Source organism: Oncorhynchus nerka, linkage group LG14 (assembly GCF_034236695.1).
Source record: "Oncorhynchus nerka isolate Pitt River linkage group LG14, Oner_Uvic_2.0, whole genome shotgun sequence".
Lineage (NCBI taxonomy): Eukaryota > Metazoa > Chordata > Actinopteri > Salmoniformes > Salmonidae > Oncorhynchus > Oncorhynchus nerka.
The window spans coordinates 74,970,713-74,992,340 of record NC_088409.1 but is presented as its reverse complement, the minus strand read 5'-3'; the positions used below and the strand labels follow the sequence as shown (position 1 = coordinate 74,992,340).

The window sequence follows — 21,628 nt, the reverse complement described above, 5'->3', positions numbered from 1 at the left end:
TGGCCTCCTGAAGGCACGCTTTCACTGCCTTCACAAATTAAGGGTCAGCCCTGTTAGGGCATGTGATATTACTGTGGCTTGTGCTGTCCTCCACAATGTGGCCTGCCTGAGGAAGGAGAGGGCCCCAGAGTGCCACCAGCCATGGACTGGGACAATCCGGCAATCTTCCTGATGACGACAGTGGTCGGCTGCTGAGGGACCAATATGTGTTGAATTATTTTAGTTAGTATGTGTGCTTTCAATTTTGGTTAAATATGTCCTGCGGTGGCAGAGGAATTTGGGTTTTTTTGGGTTCGTTTTTTGACGAATTTGGCCTCTTTATGATGTTTGTGCGGTATACTGTGTGTAATACAAGGCTGCAGGGAGGCTACTGCATCCATTCATTTGTCTGTTCAGTTGATGTGTATGGATTTGTCCTGCATTTATTTTAGTGTGCAGACATGCAGGGTGTGTTATATACAGACCTTTGAATGTGTATGTATAATATGCTTGGATTCTGTGCTTTCCATCTTGTAGAGTCACTGTGACTTCAGTTTCGAAAGGAGCTGATGGTTTACCTGCTTTGTTTTGTCCTTATTCAATAAAGGAACATAATGTTACACATTGTGTTTTTATATTCATATGGAATGTGTATTTGTTTATATGACAGAGTACTAGGGCCACACTGAAGAAAAAGGATAAAGTCATAAATTTATGAGGCTGGTTCTTTCTGCAGAAAAGCTACATATTGTTTTTACAGTTTTGATACTTATGACAATGTGATACTTAATATTCTGGCACATCAGCATGTCTTTGTTTATGAAACCATACTGAAGTACAATTTCACGAAATGCCCCACATCTGTCATTTTAACAACTGTCCTCCTTTAAAACAACTGGTTACAATATTATGACTTGTGTTTTTTTCCCTCTGTGGCCCTAATATTCTATCATTTTATATATAGCCTTATAGTCTATGGGAAACTGTAAATTATCTAATGATAGCAACATCATCTAAAAATCATTTTTTATCCAAAATCATTGAAATTAATGATCACAAACGTTTAAATAATAACAGTGGGTCTAGTTATATGTGATAACAATGTATAGTGAGCAGTGAAATAACTATTGGTTTCCATTTGTGGTGACTGCTGACTGACATTAGGGATGAGATTAAATAGATCCTGGAATTTAGCCTGGTCTGGAGCAGGCTAGCTCCACAGAATAAATCTCCATGGTAATTTATACCATAACATATCCTCCTGCCCCCTATCCATCTTTAGTGCAACCGGATTACGGATCAATTGAGCCAGGATCACCAAGATATCCTGGCTTAATCCCTTATCCTAGTTTTGTGCAACAGGCCCCTGTTCAGCAGGGCTCAACTTTACATAGGCAATCGTGTTAGAGGTACAAGCTATAACAACACTTCAATATTGACCAAGAACATACCGATTAAGTATGACATGTATCGCCTGCTAATGAATGTATGCCCTATACATATTTTAGCAGTTTATTGACCTGAGAATTGTTGTTACTGAACTAAATATTAATTTAACTCTGGAGTTTATTTTGGTCGCCACAGAATTGGGGAAATCTGATCTTTTTTTTGTTGGCCCCTTGTGTGGAACAATACACAGAATTCCTCGAAATTAGATATTCTGGTACCTTAAATGATTGATTAGAGACTTTGTTACAGAATGTGATTGCTTTTCTTAAATATGTTTAATGTGTATTATGTGTTTTATTATAGTGTGTTTTATTTGCAGAGCCCCACCTATTTTGAGCCCCACATTTTTATGCAATGTTTTGTATGTTATATTGGCATTAATACGTATCACATATCAGTTTGCAAACAATGTTAGAAAATATATACATCATTGAGTTCTTAAAGCTGCATTCAAACATGGTCTCTTTTTTTCTTTTCATGAGTAAGGCAGCTCCAAAATGCAGGTGTTTCAGCCTAGCTGAGTGCTTTCTGTGGTGATGGGGCAAGCGAGCAGAAAATACGGAGCGTTGCGCCATGATTGGCTCAGTGTTCTGTCATTCATGGGGACACTACATCACAGCCAAGTCTAAGGGTAGAGGTAGAACATTCTAGCCCCTTGGGTGCTGGCATAGAGTTAGATTAGAAGTGCCCATCCAAGAAGGCTGAAGGTCATTGGCCACAGTAGCTTTGATTGGACTGAACATGTCAACATCATACTTTCAAAATCTTAGCTAGCCGTCATCATGAATCAAGTAGACAATCTACTGATAAATTATTTTTAATCATTGTCATATGAAGAGAAATAATGAAGAGAAATTATTGATAAAACGTATCAGTGCTCATCTGCCATTGGACATAAATATTACACAACAAGTTGGAAATCTCAAATTCAACAATGAGTGGTTTGGAAGGAATCAGTGACAGTGCCTAACTCTGCAAGCATTGCAAAACAGTTACTAGCTTGCTATTCAGTGGAGTGGCTGTGTGGCCCCAAATCTAGCATTAAGGGGCTATTTTCCAATTTAAAATGATGAACATTCAACGTTGGCCATGCTGTCAATAAAGCATGATTTGTACCTCACTCAAAACATCTGTTAACTCGGAACTGCAATAACTTGACTTCAGTGAGTTCAAGACAACTGGGAAGTCGGGAATAAACAAGCTGTCACGATCGTCGTATTGAGTAGACCAAAGCGCAGCGTGGTGTGAATGCATGATTTTAATGAAAGATTTTTAAAAAACATGAAGTTAACTAACTAACTAACTAGACGAACGTGACTGCTAACGTGCAACATAACATAGACAATAACCCACCAACCACAATACAAAACAGGCTACCTAAATATGGTTCCGAATCAGAGACAACGACAAACACCTGCCACTGATTGAGAACCATATCAGGCCAAAACACATAGAAATAGACAAACTAGACATACAACATAGAATGCCCACTCATATCACACCCTGATCAAACAAAACATAGAAACAAACAACGCAAATCATGGTCAGAGTGTGACAGTACCCCACTAAGGTTCGGACTCCGGCCGCAAAACCTAAACCTATAGGGGATCGTCTGGGTGGGCATCTGGCCGCGGTGGCGGCTCTGGCGTGGGACGTGGACCCAACTCCACGATAGTCATTGCCCTCTTCAAGGGCCTCTTTAGAGTGACGACCCTCGCCTCATTTGGATGATCCATAAGAAGATTGGGAGAATGTCATATGGTCAGATGAAACCAAAATATAACTTTTTGGTAAAAACTCAACTCGTCATGTTTGGAGGACAAAGAATGCTGAGTTGCATCCAAAGAACACCATACCTACTGTGAAGCATGGGAGTGTAAACATCATGCTTTGGGGCTGTTTTTCTGCAAAGGGACCAGGACGACTGATCCGTGTAAAGGAAAGAATGAAGGGGGCCATGTATCATGAGATTTTGAGTGAAAACCTCCTTCCATCAGCAAGGCCATTGAAGATGAAACGTGGCTGGGTCTTTCAGCATGACAATGTTCCCAAACACACCGCCCGGGCAACGAAGGAGTGGCTTCGTAAGAAGCATTTCAAGGTCCTGGAGTGGCCTAGCCAGTCTCCAGATCTCAACCTCATAGAAAATCTTTGGAGGGAGTTGAAAGTCCGTGTTGCCCAGCAACAGCCCCAAAATATTACTGCTCTAGAGGAGATCTGCATGGAGGAATGGGCCAAAATACCAGCAACAGTGTGTGAAAACTTACAGAAAACGTTTGACCTCTGTCATTGCCAACAAAGGGTATATAACAAAGTATTGAGATAAACTTTTGTTATTGACCAAATACTTATTTTCCACCATAATTTGCAAATAAATTCATTAAAAATCCTACAATGTGATTTTCTGGATTTTTTTCCCTCATTTTGTCTGTCATGGTTGAAGTGTACCTATGATGAAAATTACAGGCCTCTCTCATCTTTTTAAGTGGGAGAACTTGCACAATTGGTGGCTGACCAAATACTTTTTTGCCCCACTGTATGTAGGGCTGTTGTGTTTAATCTATGTACTGGGTTTTATTTGTAAATGTATACAGGGCTCTCTTGTAAAATATTTGTATCTCAATGTGACTCCCTGTTTAAATAATGGTTAATATAAATATTAAATTCTACTAGGCCTAACCCTGATTGCAGACTAACTTTGATATTAGGCCTACACATGTAATATTGATAAAACAATATTAATTGGGTAGATTATAATAATTGTAGTGTCATGGAGACACCCCTTGTTGTCCTGGTCTCATTACATATTGACATGCTACATGTATGCATGCCATCTACCATTGTGTCCTCCTGGCTCTTCCAACTGCCCTATCTGCTGCTTTTCAGATTCATCGTACAACTTGTAGATCTGTCATACAGCATGTAGATGTTTATGCAATTAAACAATACTCTCAGATTATTTTGGATCCTAATAATGAAATTCATTCATAAAGCACATAAAGAAACTGAAGAGGATTTATTATATGGAGATAAGTGGGGGAGTAGATAGAGAAAGAATGAGAGAGCTCCTTCACATCTATAGGAACAAGAGTAGCCTTTAGGAGATGGTAGGTAGGTGGACCCTAGTGCTCTGCCATTTTCTGCCACTGCAATGAAACAAACAACAAAATGATCAAACCACATCAAGACAGGTGAAATGGAAGAATTTTAAAAAATACTTTTGTGGTTGAATTTTTTTCTTACTTAGATGCTTCTCTGTTTTGGGATACTTGTGCATAAGGCAGAGTTGGGGGTGAATGCACAGATGGATGGGTGAGGGAAGAGACTCATTTGGGATTCAGCAAGAATCGAATCGTGGACCTAGGTGCAGTGCTTGATTTGGACTAAAATAGGTGCTGATGCTCATTTTGGGTGCTGGTACTGTTAACATTTAGTTGCAGGAACTCCACAATACTTTTGAGCTAATATACTATAAGAGGAACAGGAGCTCATGCAGTAGTACATCTGAGGTGCCTGTACTCAGCTGCGGTGAGCCTCAACCCAAGTCCAGCATTGCATATGTCCCAATAGATAGTAATAGTGATAGAACTCTGGCATAGCAGCCTACTTACCAGGAGCATGGCTTCCATCTGATTAACTCTGCCCCTTTATTAACAGAATAAAATAAAAAATAGTTTTTGCAATCACTTGCTTTGTGGTTGTGTAATTTACAACACCTTTTACTAAATTCAAAAATGTACTCAATTGGATGATGGAATTGACTATACTGACTACCACATGATTGGTAGTGAAACACTTAGATGGCACATACTCATTATTTGCTGGTCCAAATTCACTCCCTACCCCTCCTCCTTGGCCCTGACTTAACCCTTATATTTTTCTTAAGGGTCTGGATAGGTATAATCAGGAAAGTGGTGGAGCTTACACCATATTGCTTACACCTTTCACATATAGACAAATTGAAGGCTTAGGGCCAAGGGAAAGAGTCAGGCAGTGTACTGTGACTGACTGATTCACTATGGGTAAAGCCCAAATCACACGGGAGCCTTTTTTATATGTGCGCAAACAAGCATGTTCACGCAGGAAAAATAATGCATGGGAGTCAATGAGAGAAAACAGCTATGAGTGTCAAAGGCATCACAAGTATATATAAAGTCAAATTAGAAGCTATTTTACCACACGGCGCAATGCTGGTAAAATGATCTGATATAGTCTCAGAAAATAGACTGTGCATTGTTAAAGAGTCTGGAATTGTGAAGTGCAGGTTAGCGTTCAGTTAAAGTGTTTTTTTATTCTGTAAATAAGTTTAACTGCAAGCCAATATTATGTATAGACTAGTGCTTATGAAGCACTATGATTGTACAGTTCAAAGGAAGTGGTTCAAATGAATCAAATCTGTTTTAGAGATTGAGTGGTGTAACGTATATGCTGGGAGTCAGGAAGCAGGTGCAGAAAGTAAGTTTAATGATAAGAAGAAGCAGATGAACAAAACAGAAGGGTATGCAGACAGGCATCCAAGACTCTCATTAAGTATGTACTATATGTACAAATAAGCACAATGTTTTTGCCATAAGTTTGTGCTATTAGTGCATAAAAACATTGTGCTAATGTTGGAATTAAAATGGATCATTTACACAACATGCCTACCACTTTTAAGATGCAAACTATGTTTAATTGTGAAACAAACTAGACATAAGACAAAAAAACTGAAAACTTGAGCATGCATAACTACCCCCCTCCCACAAGTCAATACTTTGTAGAGCCACCTTTTGCAGCAATTACAGCTGCAAGTCTCTTGGGGTATGTCTCTATAAGGTTGGCATATCTAGCCACTGGGATTTGTGCCCATTATTCAAGGCTAAACTGCTCCAGCTCCTTCAAGTTAGATGGGTTCCCCTGGTGTACAGCAATCTTTAAATCATACCTGTTGATAATTAGATATGTAGAAGGGTGAGCCGGTCAAGGATCGATTCAGACAAAGTGGTAAATTCTACGACAAGCGACAGTTTATTCAGAGTAAAGATATCTGGTACAGCGTAATTACGGCTCTTCCGTTAGCTCGCACAGAACAGCAGGAAAAGAGACCGTTAACAATTTACACAATCCTTATAAGTGGAACAGAAAGTAGGTTGATTCTAGAAGATCGGATCTTTGGATTGGTTCAGGCTGGGGTGTAGTCTGTAGTCTTCCGCCATTGGCTCAGTTGTCTGTCCGTCATCGTAGAATCCTCTTAGGGCACACAATGTTCAGCTAGAAAGGAGATTATGTGTGTGCGCTGGTTTGGCAGTTAGTGTGTAATGTGGGAGCTATCCTGTAGGGGACCCCACAGGCTTTACTGTGAGTTATATAAATGTAATAGCAGTAGGCTGGTCACCTGCATAAGAAATAGCACTTCTTTACATACCACAGATTCTCAATTGGATTGAGGTCTGGACTTTTGACAAGGCCATTGATTGTACATTTTTATCAGAAATATGTATAATGTCAACCTAATCTCATTTTCATCCCTGCATCAAATGACCTAACACCTTTTCTGAATGTCAACTAGACTTATCTCCCTCACTAACATACTGACCAGACCGCTCCTCCGCGTGCGCATGTCGATTTTGTCCACCCAGACCAGACGTGATCAGGCCATGCAGGTTGAAATATCAAAACGAACTCTGAACCAATTGCTGTTGCTTGCTAATTTGTCCTGGGATATAAACATTGGGTTGTTATTTTAGCTGAAATGCACATGGTCCTCTACTACGACAATTAATCCACAGATAAAAGGGCAAAAATGTGTTTCAAGTCATCTCTCCTCCTTCACGCCTCTTCTTCTTTGGACTTCATATGGAGGTTGGCAACCAACTTAAAGGTAGATGCATTACCACTACCGACTGGAGTGTGGACCCTAGTTCATCTTTTCAATCAATCATGTTCCTAAAAACCAATGAGGATATGGGAGAAGCGGGACTTGCAGCGCATCAAGGGTCACAATTTGAACAAAGTTATATTTTAGCACCTGGCTACGCAGATGCTTGTTGATGTGCGCGATCAGTGTGGGTGCAATGATTGAATAACTTGTATGTGTACATTTATTTTGCAACGCTTGCGCACATGAAGCGAGCAGAGTGGTCAGCATGTTACAACAATTCTGTTATTGTTATTAGAGTGCTGAAAAGTACATCAAGAATGTTGGTGATGACGTTGTGCTCCACCTGCTTGACGATAAACCATTTTTCAAAAGTTCAAATCCTGTTTATTTTACTCGTTGTGATTGCATAATGTTGTTACAACTGTCCAGTTCCCAAACACAGCACATTCTCCTCTACTCAATATGGAAGTTACGCGAATCATCTCAAAGCTTTGTAGTTTTATACTAGCTTTCATTTTGCTTACATCTTGCACACCTGGGAAACGAGCACCGCCTTTACATGTCTGTCTGCAAGCAGCCAAGTAGTCAAACCAGTCCGAATATTTGGAACATCACCTCTGCAAGACGTTCACAGGTAAAACGAACTATTGTTGTATACATTCAAAATAGATTTCCAAATGTACATTCATATATTTTTAACAAAAGTTAGTCATATTTAATTCACATGCAATATGCCTATACTCCATTTCTACAGAAGTAAACTCATCAGCTGTAGTTGTACATAGTCATGGATGTTGAACCTGGCTGTGGAGACAATAATGGAAACCTTAAGCCTGGTAATAACATTCACACAATAGTGACCTAAATACCTATTTCTAATTAAATACAGGTTGGTTTGGCAAATAATCTTTGTAAATGTCATGTATCCTGTTCACCTACATAGTTATATTTTAAGAGGCCTATGATGTGAAATGCATATACAGTGCCTTCAGAAAGTATTCAGATTCCTTGACTTTTAACACATTTTGTTAGGTTACAGCCGTATTCTATTTTTTTGTGTTTTTTTCCTAATCAATCTACACACAATACCCCATAATGACAAAGCAAAAACAGTTTTTTTAGAAATGTTTGCTAATTTATTCAAATCAACAGAAATGCCACATTTACATAAGTATTCAGACCCTTTACTCAGCACTTTGTTGAAGCACCTTTGGCAGCAATTACATCCTAGAGTGTTCTTGGGTATGATGCTACAAGCTTTGCACACCTATATTTGGGGAGTTTCTCCCATTCTTCTCTGCAGATCCTCTCAAGCTGTCAGGTTGGATGCTGAGAGTTGCTGCGCAGCTATTTTCAGGTCTCTCCAGAGATGTTCAATCAGGTTCAAGTCCGGGCTCTGGCTGGGCCACTCAAGGACATTCAGAGACATGTCCCAAAGCCACTCTTGCGTTGTCTTGGCTGTGTGCTTAAGGTTGTTGTCTTTAGCACTCTGGAGCAGGTTTTCATCAAGGATCTTTCAGTACTTTGCTCCGTTAATCTTTACCACAATCTTGACTAGTCTCCCACTCCCTGCCGCTGAAAAACATCCCTACAGCATGATGCTGCCACCACCATGCTTCAACGTAGGGATGGTGTCAGGTTTCCTCCAGACATGACGCTTGGCATTCAGGCCAAAGAGTTCAAGCCTGGTTTCATCAAACCAGTTAATCTTGTTTCTCATGGTTTGTTTCTTTATGTGCCTTTTTGCACATTCCAAGCGGGCTGTCATGTGCCTTTTACCTAGGAGTGACTTCCGTCTAGCCACTCTACTATAAAGGCCTGATTGGTGAAGTGCTGTAGAGATGGTGGTCCTTCTGAAAGGTTCTCCCATCTCCACAGAGTGACCATCAGGTTCTTGGTCACCTCCCTGACCAAGGCCCTTTTCCCCAGATTGCTCAGTTTGGCCAGGCGGACAGCTCTAGGAAGAGTATTGGGGGTTCCAAACGCCATTTAAGAATGATGATGGCCACCGTGTTCTTTGGGACCTTCAATGCTGCAGAAATCTTTTGGTACTCTTCCCCAGATCTGTGCCTCAACACAATCCTGTCTCTGAGCTCTATGGACAATTCCTTCGACCTCATGGCTTGTTCTTTGCTCCGATATGCACTGTCAACTGTGAGACCTTATATATACAGGTGTGCGCCTTTCCAAATCATGTCCAATCTATTGAATATACCACAGGTAGACTCCAATCAAGTTGTAGAAACATATCAAGGATGATCGATGGAAAATGGATGCACTTGAGCTCAATTTTGAGTCTCATAGCAAAGTGTCTGAATACTTATGTAAATAAGGTATTTATAATTTTTATAAATTATAAAAAATACAAATAAAACTGTTTTCACTTTATCATTATGGGGTATTGTGTGTAGATTGGTGAGGATTTTATTTTATATATACATTTTAGAATATGGCTGTAATGTAACAAAATATCAAAAAAGTCAAGGGGTCTGAATACTTTCTGAAGGCACTGTGTATATTTTTTACAATAGATTCTAGATCTCTGTATGTATGCAATAGTCCAATGCACTTGTAAATGACATATGATGAATGTCACTGACAAATCCTTACAGTAAAACAGAGCTAAACAACTCTATTGTATTCTGGAACACAGAACCCGAACCCACCAATCCTGATTCAACAGAGGGTGGCCCAGAGAGTCCCAAACCAAGTAGGCCTTCTAACTCTTTTGTATACTGTTGTAAAGTTGACACAATATGTGCTTTTCACATATATCTTATGGCATCTATATTTTCATAATTTCTGTGAAAAGGAAGAATTTGTACACATCTTATTAGCAAATCTTTGAGCATGTATCAAATGCCCTAGGCCTGGACTGATCTCTCTCTCTCCCTCTCTATGTTCATTCTTCCATTCTAGGAAAGATTGTAGCCTTCACAGCCAAACTAAACATTTGTGACAGCTACCCAACTCACAGCAGTATCCTGAAGTTTGCCAACGTCCTGGTCAATGAGGGAGGCGGCTATAGTACTCATACAGGAAAATTCAACTGCCCACTGGCTGGCTTGTACCACTTCACATTGCATATGTCCACCTACGGCCGCGCCCAGTGTAGTATCTTAAAGAATGGCCAGCGGGTTGTCTCAGCATACCACACCAGCCTGCCAGACAAGTGTTGCCAGGTAGTCAGCATTGGTAGTGTGATTGAGCTCACTGAAGGAGACCAGGTTTGGGTTAATCTGTGGGGACCTACAAGACATGACATTTTTGCTACTGAAGACAATGACACTGTGTTTGTTGGGTTTCTTTTGGCATAATAACTTCATTGCATACTAAGAGGGTGTCCTGATATGTATTTATTTAGTGCCAATTTACTTGTGTTCAACTCAGTGGTGTAATTAAATTGATAATGTATTTTATCGGTTAACAACAACGCATTTTTTACATTCTGATAATAATAAACACGGAATGACACACGCGTGTTGGGTGTCATTTAGTCCTCCACAGCAGTTGGCGCTGCAACTAATAAACTGCCATCGAATTCTCTAACATTTTGTGCGCGTGCGTCTTGTTTTCATCGTGGAAGCGGGAGACAACGTTGCTAGCTAGCCAGAAATTCTGAGTTGTTCATTATTTCGTTGATTTTTATTTGTAAACCATTTCAAATGGATATAGAGGGTGGTACATATGAACCCGGATTCGTTGGGATTCGATTTTGTCAAGAATGGTAAGAGCAGATGGTTATAAAGAAGTTCACTTACAAAGTGCATAACGTCACTGTAGCTAGCTAGCTAAAGACTAGTAGCTATGAAATTGAGTCGCAATCCTTATTCTCTCTGACGGCACCAGGATAGTCTAAAAGTGTATGAAGTGCGCGAGGTAATTAACGTGTTATATATGAAAATAATGGGTATAATGCCAACCCAGAGATAGTGGGGCACCTGTAGTATCTAGGATAGATAAACGGGTGCATAATGAGTATCTGATTAGGATGTCGTGACCTGTAATACCTCAGTAAAGAATTGTGCTTGCTCTGCATAGACGTTGTTGTAAGTTGTGGTCTTTGCGGTCAATCAATTACGGTCAATGTTATCTTTACGGTCAATCACAAGTCTGTGATCATTTCGTCTCTCATTGACCTGATATCACATGAATCTAGACAATTGACTCAGTCTCACAACATAGACCAGACGTCTCTGCTTCAGTTTGTTCGTGTTTTAAAAATATATATATTTCATCATTCACATTACGAGTGAGTTCAAAATGTCATTGTAAAACGTCAAGGTTTTTCTTTGAACATTTTCTGGCCTCTTCCACCAGATCTAGGTGACGCTGAAGCATATGGGCACTCTTCCAAGTAGGCTGGAAAATAGAACGAGTCAAAATACACCCAAGGCTGAAAAATGACAGAACGTTGGCTAAACTGGAACACTAGCGCAATCCCATAGCAAATGAATGGAATCAAACATACACACAGTTTGTTTTGACTGGTGTGACGCTTATAATTCGTAATCCTAATCCTCGAATAGTAAATTAGTAAACCTCGATAGTGACAAGTGTATTTATGCCTGCATAACGTGGAAGTAGGGAAAAATTGCAACTTTTGACTATTTCTGGTCTAGCGATCGATGACAGCAGAGTACGCTGTTCAACCTTATGCAATTAGAAAGAAGAGATTATCCTGATTAAAATTGTGCCCGATTTGAAACAAATCTAAATATACACATTGCGAGATATTTTCCGAAATAGACCAGCATGCCTCTCCATAGGAAAACAATGGGGGGAGCGCAGCGTTCCAAGGGCAAATGGTATTTCGAGGCTAGCGTTTGATGACAACAGAGTAAGCTGCCCAGCCTTACACAATTAGACAGAGGAGATTCTCATGTTTTAAAATGGTTCCAAATTGAAAAAAATCTAAATATATACATTGTCATATATTTGGCCAAATAGACAGATATACCTATTTCCCTATAGTAAACAATGGGAAGACCTCAGAGTTCCATTAGTAATTTGTTGTTAATTACATGTTAACTACCAGCAACGTGGGCAGGTCTCATTGCCAACAATAGCAAAGCAGGCATTGTGAAGTACAACATTAAGCTGGGAATAGAACATTTGGAAGGCGAGTTGGTGCCACGGTGCTCAATAGAACAAATAGGAGCTGGCAGGGTGAAAAATGACCTAAATAAGGCCTGTTTTTTTGTGAATACTTCAAAACTACGGAAAGCAGCTGGGAGATGCACAGAGCTAGTTATCAGAAAAAAGCATTATTACAACATTTCAGGTGTCCAGCCTATACTAAGCAGTGTTGCTACTCTGATGCGGGTCTTTTTTTGTCTAAGCCCGTAGCGATTTCATATTTCTCCCACTGACCGTGGAAAAATAACCAGTTTTGATACAAATCGCCTTTCTTGTCCATGTCGCTAGGCAATGGAATTTGACTGAGAGACATTGCAGGCTCTCCATCTTCACTCATTTGATTCACTTGTTTGCGTTTATCCGACAGCGATAAACGGGCGGATGTCTTAAGGTGAACGCACCAATTTGTAAGTCGCTCTGGATAAGAGCGTCTGCTAAATGACTTAAATGTAAATGTCTTAAATGTCCTCATACCTTATCCTCTTTTTCGTAGCGCTTGGCTTTGGGTTAATTTCTCTGACCCCATGTTAATATGTGAATATCTCTCGTCAGAGAGTTAGATGAGATGCAAGCATAATCCTTTACTCAGGTGTTACCTGTCACGACATCCTAATCAGACAATCATAATGCACCTGTTTAGCTATCCTAGATAGGTGTCCCCACTAGCGCTATCTCTGGGTTGTCATTATGACCATTATCTTAACACAAGCTAGAATGTTATAACAAAATTGTTTCATTCTGTTTTAGCAACAACATGTTGTATCCCAAAGAAGACAAGGAGAATCGAATCCTGCTCTATGCAGTAAGTGTGGTGACATTCATATACCCACTCCAAATGGCTTACAGCAGTTAGCTAGTTTCATGCACTACCTTTATTGGTTGGGAAGTGTTTGAGCTTTCAATTGTTGAAACAAGTAAATGCATGAATGTAGTAACCATTTTTGACTCCTCTGTGTATCTCAACAGTGCAGGAACTGTGACTATCAACAAGAAGCAGACAACAGCTGCATCTATGTCAACAAGATCACCCATGAAGTTGAGTAAGTGATCCCTATTTTCCACCACTTATTCTCAGACACTGAAATATACATCTGTCATGGGAAATTAAGTAATTTGTCTTATCTTTTTCACCCCTTTCTCTTCTCTCTCTCTCTTCTCTCCTCAGTGAGCTGACGCAGATAATTGCAGATGTGTCTCAGGATCCAACGCTACCCCGGACAGAGGATCACCCCTGCCCAAAGTGAGAGTGGCCAACACTCACACACACTCGAACAAACACTCTCTCTATCTTCCTCCTTTAGCTCTCTGAAATCAGGCAATTTTTCCATACTTTTTCGATTCACAAACATCTCTATCAATTCAAAATAACTTCCAAATAAATCTAACATTGATCTCTTTTCTCTCTTTTCAGGTGCGGTCACAAGGAGGCAGTGTTTTTCCAGTCCCACAGTATGAAGGCTGAGGTGCGTTGCTATTTTTTCATCATTGAACATTCTCTGTCCCCAAAGAGTTAGCCAAATATAGAAATACTAGAGTCCACTGAGCCATATGGATACATTAATATGTGGTGTATATGAAGGTAACTGCTTTATTTTCTATGTAGGATGCCATGAGGCTGTACTATGTCTGCACGGCCCCTCACTGTGGACACCGCTGGACGGAGTGAAGAAGAGGTCAGATGTATGCATCCACAGCGTCTGATGTCACCCAACAGGCTACTGTGTCTCACTGGTTCACTGTGGCTTAAATCAGAATGACTGATCGTTATGTGGGTCTAAAATACTCAGCCAAATCAGAAACTTTATTTACAGGAATACTAACTTTTTGTGTTAGTTCTTCATCATCTTGTTGGAGTGTACGTCATGGAACTGCTAAGATTTGTATGGACCACTTAAATCCCATGTATTACCTTGTTGTGGAGGAACACCTAACTGTTGGGACATTGTGTTAATAATGTATTAGCTCTAGTACTTTTTTCAGGTATTTGTCTTATTATATATTTTTTTGAACTGGGAGAAATAAAATAAAAAATAAAAATGTTGTTAAATGCTTCTGATTTCTTTCAAAAAGACTTCTCTAAAACTGTGAATGCCACTGTTGTATTATATTACATATTTCCTGAATGACCGTGGTTACACAATCCCGTGAACCAATCTCTGTTGCAATACTTGCCATCCCAAAAGAGCTGAAATAGAGATGGTTAAAAAAAGTATTGTGTTTTATAACTGGGCATATGAAATGTTCCTCTTTAGTGGTGTGGCTTCGACTTCTCTTTTTTTTCTAGGCCTACCTGTTTGGCCACTGCAGTGTATTTCCCAATGTGTGTATTTTTCAGTTGTTTTCAGACCCACTGAGAGTTGGTGTCATTGAGAAACGCATGACTAATGTGATTGTCATGCACGTGAAAGGAAAGTACGCAAAACATGTAATAACCCGCTGGAGAAACAGTCCACACCCCCTTTAACAATATGTTTTAACAACTTACTCTAAGGAACGTCAACGAAACTTCCTCTTTTAAATGGCCTCTAGCGACTAAATCAAAAGCAAGTCTGGATAATATAATACATGGATTTAAGAGTCACTGGTAAGGAAGTACCTATGAGTTCTATCGACAGGTAATGGTTAAGTTTTCTGATAATGCTTTGAGGTCTAGGTATGATACTTTGTTATGAATGGGTAAACGAAAGTGAATTGTTAGGTCTATAGTTTGGATATGGAACACCACAGATTTACTGTGGTTTGTTAACCATATGCATGCATTTCAGTAGAGGTGGTTACTCGGGAACAGTGGGGAGCAGTAGCCCCTCGATGCCGGGAGACCCTCAAGTATCCTGCTCAAAGAGTTGTCATACATCACACTGCACTGTTGCACTGCAGGGGCATCCGAGAATGTATGGACCAGCTCATCGACATACAGACAATGCATATGCAGGATAGGAACTTTGATGACATTGGATACAAGTGAGTGACCTCCTTTCCTGGTGTTTTCTATCATTCATTGTGTCAGGATAATACTAAATGGAAATAACTTTTCTTGCATTTGCAGCTTTCTTATTGGGGGAGATTGCACAGTGTATGAGGGCCGAGGCTGGGGTGTTGTGGGTGCACATACCAAGGACAATAACCGTGACTCTTTGGGCATTGCCTTCATGGGCAACTTCAACAGTAAGAAACACAATATTGGACTTTTCATCTCCAAGTCATTACAGTGTGTAAGGCATTGGTGCCAATAGGTTCCGCTTCTCTGTTTCAGATGAGAGCCCCAGTCCAGCAGCCTTGTCATCTGTTAAACAGCTCCTGCAGTGTGGGGTTTCCCAGGGGCATTTGCAACCTGGATTTACCCTGCTTGGGCATAGAGACTTGGGGGACACTGAATGTCCTGGGGAGAGACTATATGCTGCACTAAAACATCTAAAATTTCCCTAAACATAACCTCTTCCACAGGCTCAATTGCTACTGGTTCGACAGAGAAAGTGAGTCTGTGGTGAAAGAGAATACCCTGAACAGCACACTTAACATTTTGGGACTTCCTTGTGTGTTTTTAAACCACTAGATGGGGCAATGACGCTTTATCGTAGCCATGGCCTAAAATGCATACTATTTTTTTCACAAGCATTTCACTACACCCGCAATAACATCTGCTAAACACTTGTATGTGACCAATAAAATTTGATTTGATAATGGGGTTTCCCAAACCCAGTCCTGGGGCCCCCTGGGTGCACGTTTTGTTTTTGCCCTAGCACTACACAGCTGATTCAAATGACCAACACCATCAAGCTTTGATTATTTGAATCAGCTGTGTAGTGGACCATTAGACCACTTTATATATCTGTGTTTTGTAGAGGACATACAGTGGGGAGGGGGGGGGGGGGGGGGGTATTTGATCCCCTGCTGATTTTGTACATATTCCCACTGACAAAGAAATGATCCGTCTATAATTTTAATGGTAGGTTTATTGGAATGGTGAAAGACAGAATAACAACAAAAAAATCCAGAAAAAAGCATGTAAAAAATGATTTGCATTTTAATGAGGGAAATAAGTATTTGACCCCCTCTCAATCAGAAAGATTTCTGGCTCCCAGGTGTCTTTTATACAGGTAACGAGCTGAGATTAGGAGCACACTCTTAAAGTGCTCCTAATCTCAGTTTGTTACCTGTATAAAAGACACCTGTCCACAGAAGCAATCAATCAATCAGATTCCAAACTCTCCACCAAGGACAAGACCAAAGAGCTCTCCAAGGATGTCAGGGACAAGATTGTAGACCTACACAAGGGTGGAATGGGCTACAAGACCATTGCCAAGCAGCTTGGTGAGAAGGTGACAACAGTTGGTGCGATTATTCGCAAATGGAAGAAACACAAAATAACTGTCAATCTCCCTCGGCCTGGGGCTCCATGCAAGATCTCACCTCGTGGAGTTGCAATGATCATGGGAACGGTCAGGAATCAGCCCAGAACTACACGGGAGGATCTTGTCAATGATCTCAAGGCAGCTGGGACCATAGTCACCAAGAAAACAATTGGTAACACACTACGCCGTGAAGGACTGAAATCCTCCAGGGCCCGCAAGGTCCCCCTGCTCAAGAAAGCACATATACATGCCCGTCTGAAGTTTGCCAATTAACATCTGAATGATTCAGAGGACAACTGAGTGATAGTGTTGTGGTCAGATGAGACCAAATGGAGCTCTTTGGCATCAACTCAACTCGCCATGTTTGGAGGAGGAGGAATGCTGCCTATGACCCCAAGAACACCATCCCCACCGTCAAACATGGAGGTGGAAACATGCTTTGGGGGTGTTTTTCTGCTAAGCGGACAGGACAACTTCACTGCATCAAAGGGACGATGGACGGGGCCATGTACAGTCAAATCTTGGGCGAGAACCTCCTTCCCTCAGCCAGGGCATGAAAATGGGTCGTGGATGAGTATTCCAGCATGAAAATGACCCAAAACACACGGCCAAGGCATCAAAGGAGTGGCTCAAGAAGAAGCACATTAAGGTCCTGGAGTGGCCTAGCCAGTCTCCAGACCTTAATCCAAAAGAAAATCTGTGGAGGAAGCTGACGGTTCGAGTTGCCAAACGTCAGCCTCGCAACTTTAATGACTTGGAGAAGATCTGCAAAGAGGAGTGGGACAAAATCCCTCCTGAGATGTGTGCAAACCTGGTGGCCAACTACAAGAAACATCTGACCTCTGTGATTGCCAACAAGGGTTTTGCCACCAAGTACTAAGTCATGTTTTGCAGAGGGGTCAAATACTTATTTCCCTCATTAAAATGCAAATCCATTTATAACATTTTTGACAAGCATTTTTCTGGATTAGGGTTAATGGTAGATAAACCTACCATTAAAATTATAGACTGATAATTTCTTTGTCAGTGGGCAAATGTACAAAATCAGCAGGGGATCAAATACTTTTTTCCCTCACTGTACGTGGGCAATGTACAGTTTGTCTGATTTGGCAATTGATGTGCAAGCGGCTTCAGGAATCTGTTGTAAATCGCCACCCATTCAGTGTAATTGTAGAGGCAAAATATTAAGGTTGTAAAATGCGTCTGTTTAGATTAGGCTAAACATGATTTATTTGGGTATTCACATAAAATTGTCCACATACCATTATGTTCCTTTTTCTACGAGTGTGCTGCTATAAGGTGTTCTAGGAAATAAGAACAGAGAAGGGTGTAAGGCTAACTTACACTGAGTAAATAAAAATATGCTGCTGAACAAGTACAAACTATTGACATAACTGGATGGGATTTCCATTTTGTGTGGCCAAAATATCTTGTCCTAACTTGCTATTTTGTCCTGAATGAGTTTAAGCTTTTGGGTTTATTTGAAATGGCTTCTCAAATCAAAGGTAGAAAAGCTGTAGATGTTTCAACATTGTAAGCTATGCGTATTTCCAAACAAGTGAACACTTGTATTGCATGATGGAGTATTAAAGGGGACCCCATATCAAATTGAGAAGATAGAGATGGTGAAACATAAATGCTGCTTCATACTGTGTGCCTTGATGTTGCAACACATCATACCTGTCAACTGTTGTGCAGGAAGCTGCATGCTCTCCAGCCAGACGTCTAGGCTACACAATCTGCCCCGCAACTATGTCTCGTTTAAGTTCTCCGCTTGTTTACTTACTTTACGAGTATACCTACTCCTAAATTACTTACACACCTTTACCTAATTTGGCTTTGATGAACTGTTTGCCAGGTTATTGTGTAAACAGACGGAAAGGAGTGGAGAGAGGCGTTCCCAGAGGGCGAAACGCAGGTGAGAGGTTTGAGTTTCACGCTCCTCGGGAAGTGTTATAATTGAACCTGGGAGTTCATCTGCCAGTCAGTGAAATTGGCAGCGCACTAAACTAATCGCAAAGTTTGTAGTATACGGCTTGTGTGACTATGCATATTTGGATCAGGATTGTTGAGCAGGAGTTTAAGCACGAGTGGCGCATTTTGTCTTTGGCACCCCAAGACGACGTGCGTATTATTTCGTGGATTTAGACGTTCCTTCTCTTCAGACTGCCAGACGCCGCGGGAAGTGGGTGATGGTGAACATGGAGGATTTGAAAGCTCCTGTCAGATTTTTCCACAAGTCTTCATTCAGCATCAGCAGCCTGCTGTTTCGACGAGAGGGAGTGATGAGTGATGACGGTGCCGTGCTGGATGGGCATGTTTCCAGAAAACACATTTCTTCGGGGCCATCTACTAGGCCTAAAGAAGTTTGTGCTCAAGATGGAACATATGATTTTCATGGAGACAAGAATTGTCATAAAGAATACGCAGTCCAAGAAGACAAACGACTCTCCAGAAATGGAGAAAGGGAAGACGGAGAAGATACCGATGGAGTGGGAGAGGTGAAGACATCTGGAGGAGTAGAGGGAAAAGCTAAACCGGAGAAACCTCCTTTCAGCTATAACGCATTGATAATGATGGCTATTCGCCAGAGCCCGGAGCGAAGGCTTACCCTCAACGGCATTTACGAGTTCATCATGGGCAACTTCCCTTACTATCAAGAAAATAGACAAGGATGGCAGAATTCAATCCGGCATAACCTGAGTTTGAACAAGTGCTTCGTCAAAGTACCTCGCCATTATGATGACCCAGGCAAAGGCAACTACTGGATGCTTGACCCTTCAAGCGAGGACGTGTTCATAGGTGGCACAACTGGTAAACTCCGGCGCCGTTCCACGGCGGGCACCCAGACAAAGCTGGCAATAAAACGGGGTGCCCGTTTGACCTCCACCACTGCCGCTGGGCTGGCGTTCACTGGGTCCTTTTATTGGCCGGTGCCATCGTTTCTAAACCTTCAACCTCCTGCGAACTCACACCCGGGCATGGGGTCATGTGTAGGGCCCAATCACTCCAACTATGCCACCTCGATTCTTTCTCAACGGTCACACCACATGAGTGCCATAAATGCTGGAGCAGACCGACTCTTCCAAACAAACCAGGAGTCATCGTATTTTGGCATGGGTGCAGGCGCGCAATACCGTCGTCATCACCAAATGAGCGCAGCCACAACATTCGCCTCTTCATCGTTGCCATGCACTTTGTCTCTCCCTAACCCTTGTTCCTTTAACTTGCTCAACCGACAAGCTAGTTATTTTTACTCGCATCACCAGGTACCCCACCCGGCGACATTCAATACATGGTGCCAGGATGAGTACCCCCCAACCAAGGCATCTCCAGCCGGACCCATTTACTCCGGAAAAAATGGGCCATCGGATTGCTTGGGGAGTTTGTGTGCGGAGTTCCCTAATTATTTTCCCTCAATCAGCCCCATGAGCTCCCTCAACACCAATCTTTCTTGGGATGCAGGGAAATGACCATATTTAAATTAAAAACGTCAGTTTCTCTTTATTAATTAAATCTTTCTAATGTCTACCAATGCTGCGAAATGTATTCAAACAATTTATGTGAGTTTGCTATTTCCCAAATAGGCATATCTGTCTTTGGACAGAAAACAATTATTTAATATTTTTTTAAATAATTGCCACTCACGCTTTAATTTGCAATTTAATCTAAACGTATCAACAACAAAAAAACGCCATTCACCATTAAAATTGTTTTCAGTTCAACAGACTATAATAATGTTGTATTATTTCACGAATAATTAATGGTCAATATTTGTGGTGCGTTCAGATCATTAAAACAAATATATTTCTTTCGTTAGTATTTTATTTTGTATTTTAATAGACCACTAACTATACATCACAAGATGAAGAGAGATGAGAAAATGATGCTGTATTTTAATTATTGCGCATGAAGTAAGAGTTTCATAATGAGGAATAATGTCGTGAAAACAACAAACTATTTGGTATCTGTGAAGGTAATTATCATGGTCGAGGTTGTTATTGCAAGATTTTGCATCATCGTTTAGGCTACTTTTACACACAGGCTAAACCATCACTCTGAAGTTTGTATTCGTTTTTTTCGTTATTGGTGTTATAACTTCGTTTTGCGATTCGTAGGCCTAGTTCTTAGGGATGTGGGCTACATGAAACATTAACCATTTCATGAAAATTTAAAAAAATTTTTTTAAATATCTTGTCCGACTGTGTTCCATAGGTGCTCTCCAGATATTTCCATTAATATAACATATCTTCTGACAACTGGATGTGTTTTAACAATTCACTGTTATTATCTTAAAACAAACTTGAAAGAACAATTGTCTTCATAAATGTCCTCTATCAATCTTATTGTATATAGCCTCGTTATTGTTATTCTTATTGTGTTACTTTTTATTATTACTTTTTATTTGAGTCTACATGGTAAATATTGTCTTATCTCTTCTTGAACTGCACTGTTGTTTAAGGGCTTGTAAGTAAGCATTTCATGGTAAAGTCTACACTTGTATTCAGCGCATGTGACAAATAAAGTTTGATTTGATTTGATATTGCTTGAGGAAGGCTGTGCGTAATTAACGGTTTGCCCTTTAATTAAAAACGAAATCTTTGGTCGTCTGAAAAAGTATTGGAAATATAGTGTTTACTCTGATGCTATTAAAATAATGTATACATTACAGACAAAAGTCCAGAATTATTTTGATGTTCCTGAATTAAGAGTAAAAGTTCCTCATAAAAATATATAGGCTAAGAGTTTTCTCTGTCTGCACTCTCCTATTACTTCAAAATGAAATCTGCAGTGATTGTCTCCATTTGTGTTTGTAAATGTATCTCAATTGTCTTAATGCTCAATATGA

At 40.5% G+C, this 21,628-nt stretch overlaps 3 protein-coding genes across 6 annotated transcripts; all 3 read left to right on the top strand.

Annotated features, from left to right (window-relative positions):
• Positions 1–10,847: 10,847 nt before the first annotated feature.
• Positions 10,848–14,474, top strand: polr2i (RNA polymerase II subunit I). Of its 2 annotated transcripts, none has more exons than XM_029681264.2 (6): positions 10,848–11,015; positions 13,175–13,229; positions 13,394–13,467; positions 13,593–13,667; positions 13,839–13,890; positions 14,031–14,474. In XM_029681264.2, exons 1-6 carry the CDS (start codon positions 10,954–10,956, stop codon positions 14,091–14,093), a joined length of 381 nt encoding a protein of 126 aa, XP_029537124.1. In that variant the 5' UTR covers positions 10,848–10,953; the 3' UTR covers positions 14,094–14,474. The 2 variants fall into 2 exon arrangements, with proteins under 2 accessions (XP_029537124.1, XP_064856497.1); XM_065000425.1 differs by lacking the exon at positions 10,848–11,015 and adding an exon at positions 11,063–11,167.
• A 399-nt stretch (positions 14,475–14,873) lies between these two features.
• Positions 14,874–16,108, top strand: pglyrp5 (peptidoglycan recognition protein 5). 3 transcript variants are annotated; one of them, XM_029681651.2, is made up of 4 exons: positions 14,874–15,011; positions 15,196–15,388; positions 15,474–15,592; positions 15,681–16,108. In XM_029681651.2, exons 1-4 carry the CDS (start codon positions 14,993–14,995, stop codon positions 15,851–15,853), a joined length of 504 nt encoding a protein of 167 aa, XP_029537511.1. In that variant the 5' UTR covers positions 14,874–14,992; the 3' UTR covers positions 15,854–16,108. The 3 variants fall into 3 exon arrangements, with proteins under 3 accessions (XP_029537511.1, XP_029537510.1, XP_029537512.1); XM_029681650.2 differs by having other exon boundaries at positions 15,193–15,388; XM_029681652.2 differs by having other exon boundaries at positions 14,882–15,042.
• Positions 16,109–16,306: 198 nt separating this feature from the next.
• Positions 16,307–21,320, top strand: foxg1c (forkhead box G1c). Its single transcript, XM_029681648.2, has one exon. It carries the CDS (start codon positions 18,972–18,974, stop codon positions 20,250–20,252), a length of 1,281 nt encoding a protein of 426 aa, XP_029537508.1. The 5' UTR covers positions 16,307–18,971; the 3' UTR covers positions 20,253–21,320.
• Positions 21,321–21,628: the final 308 nt, after the last annotated feature.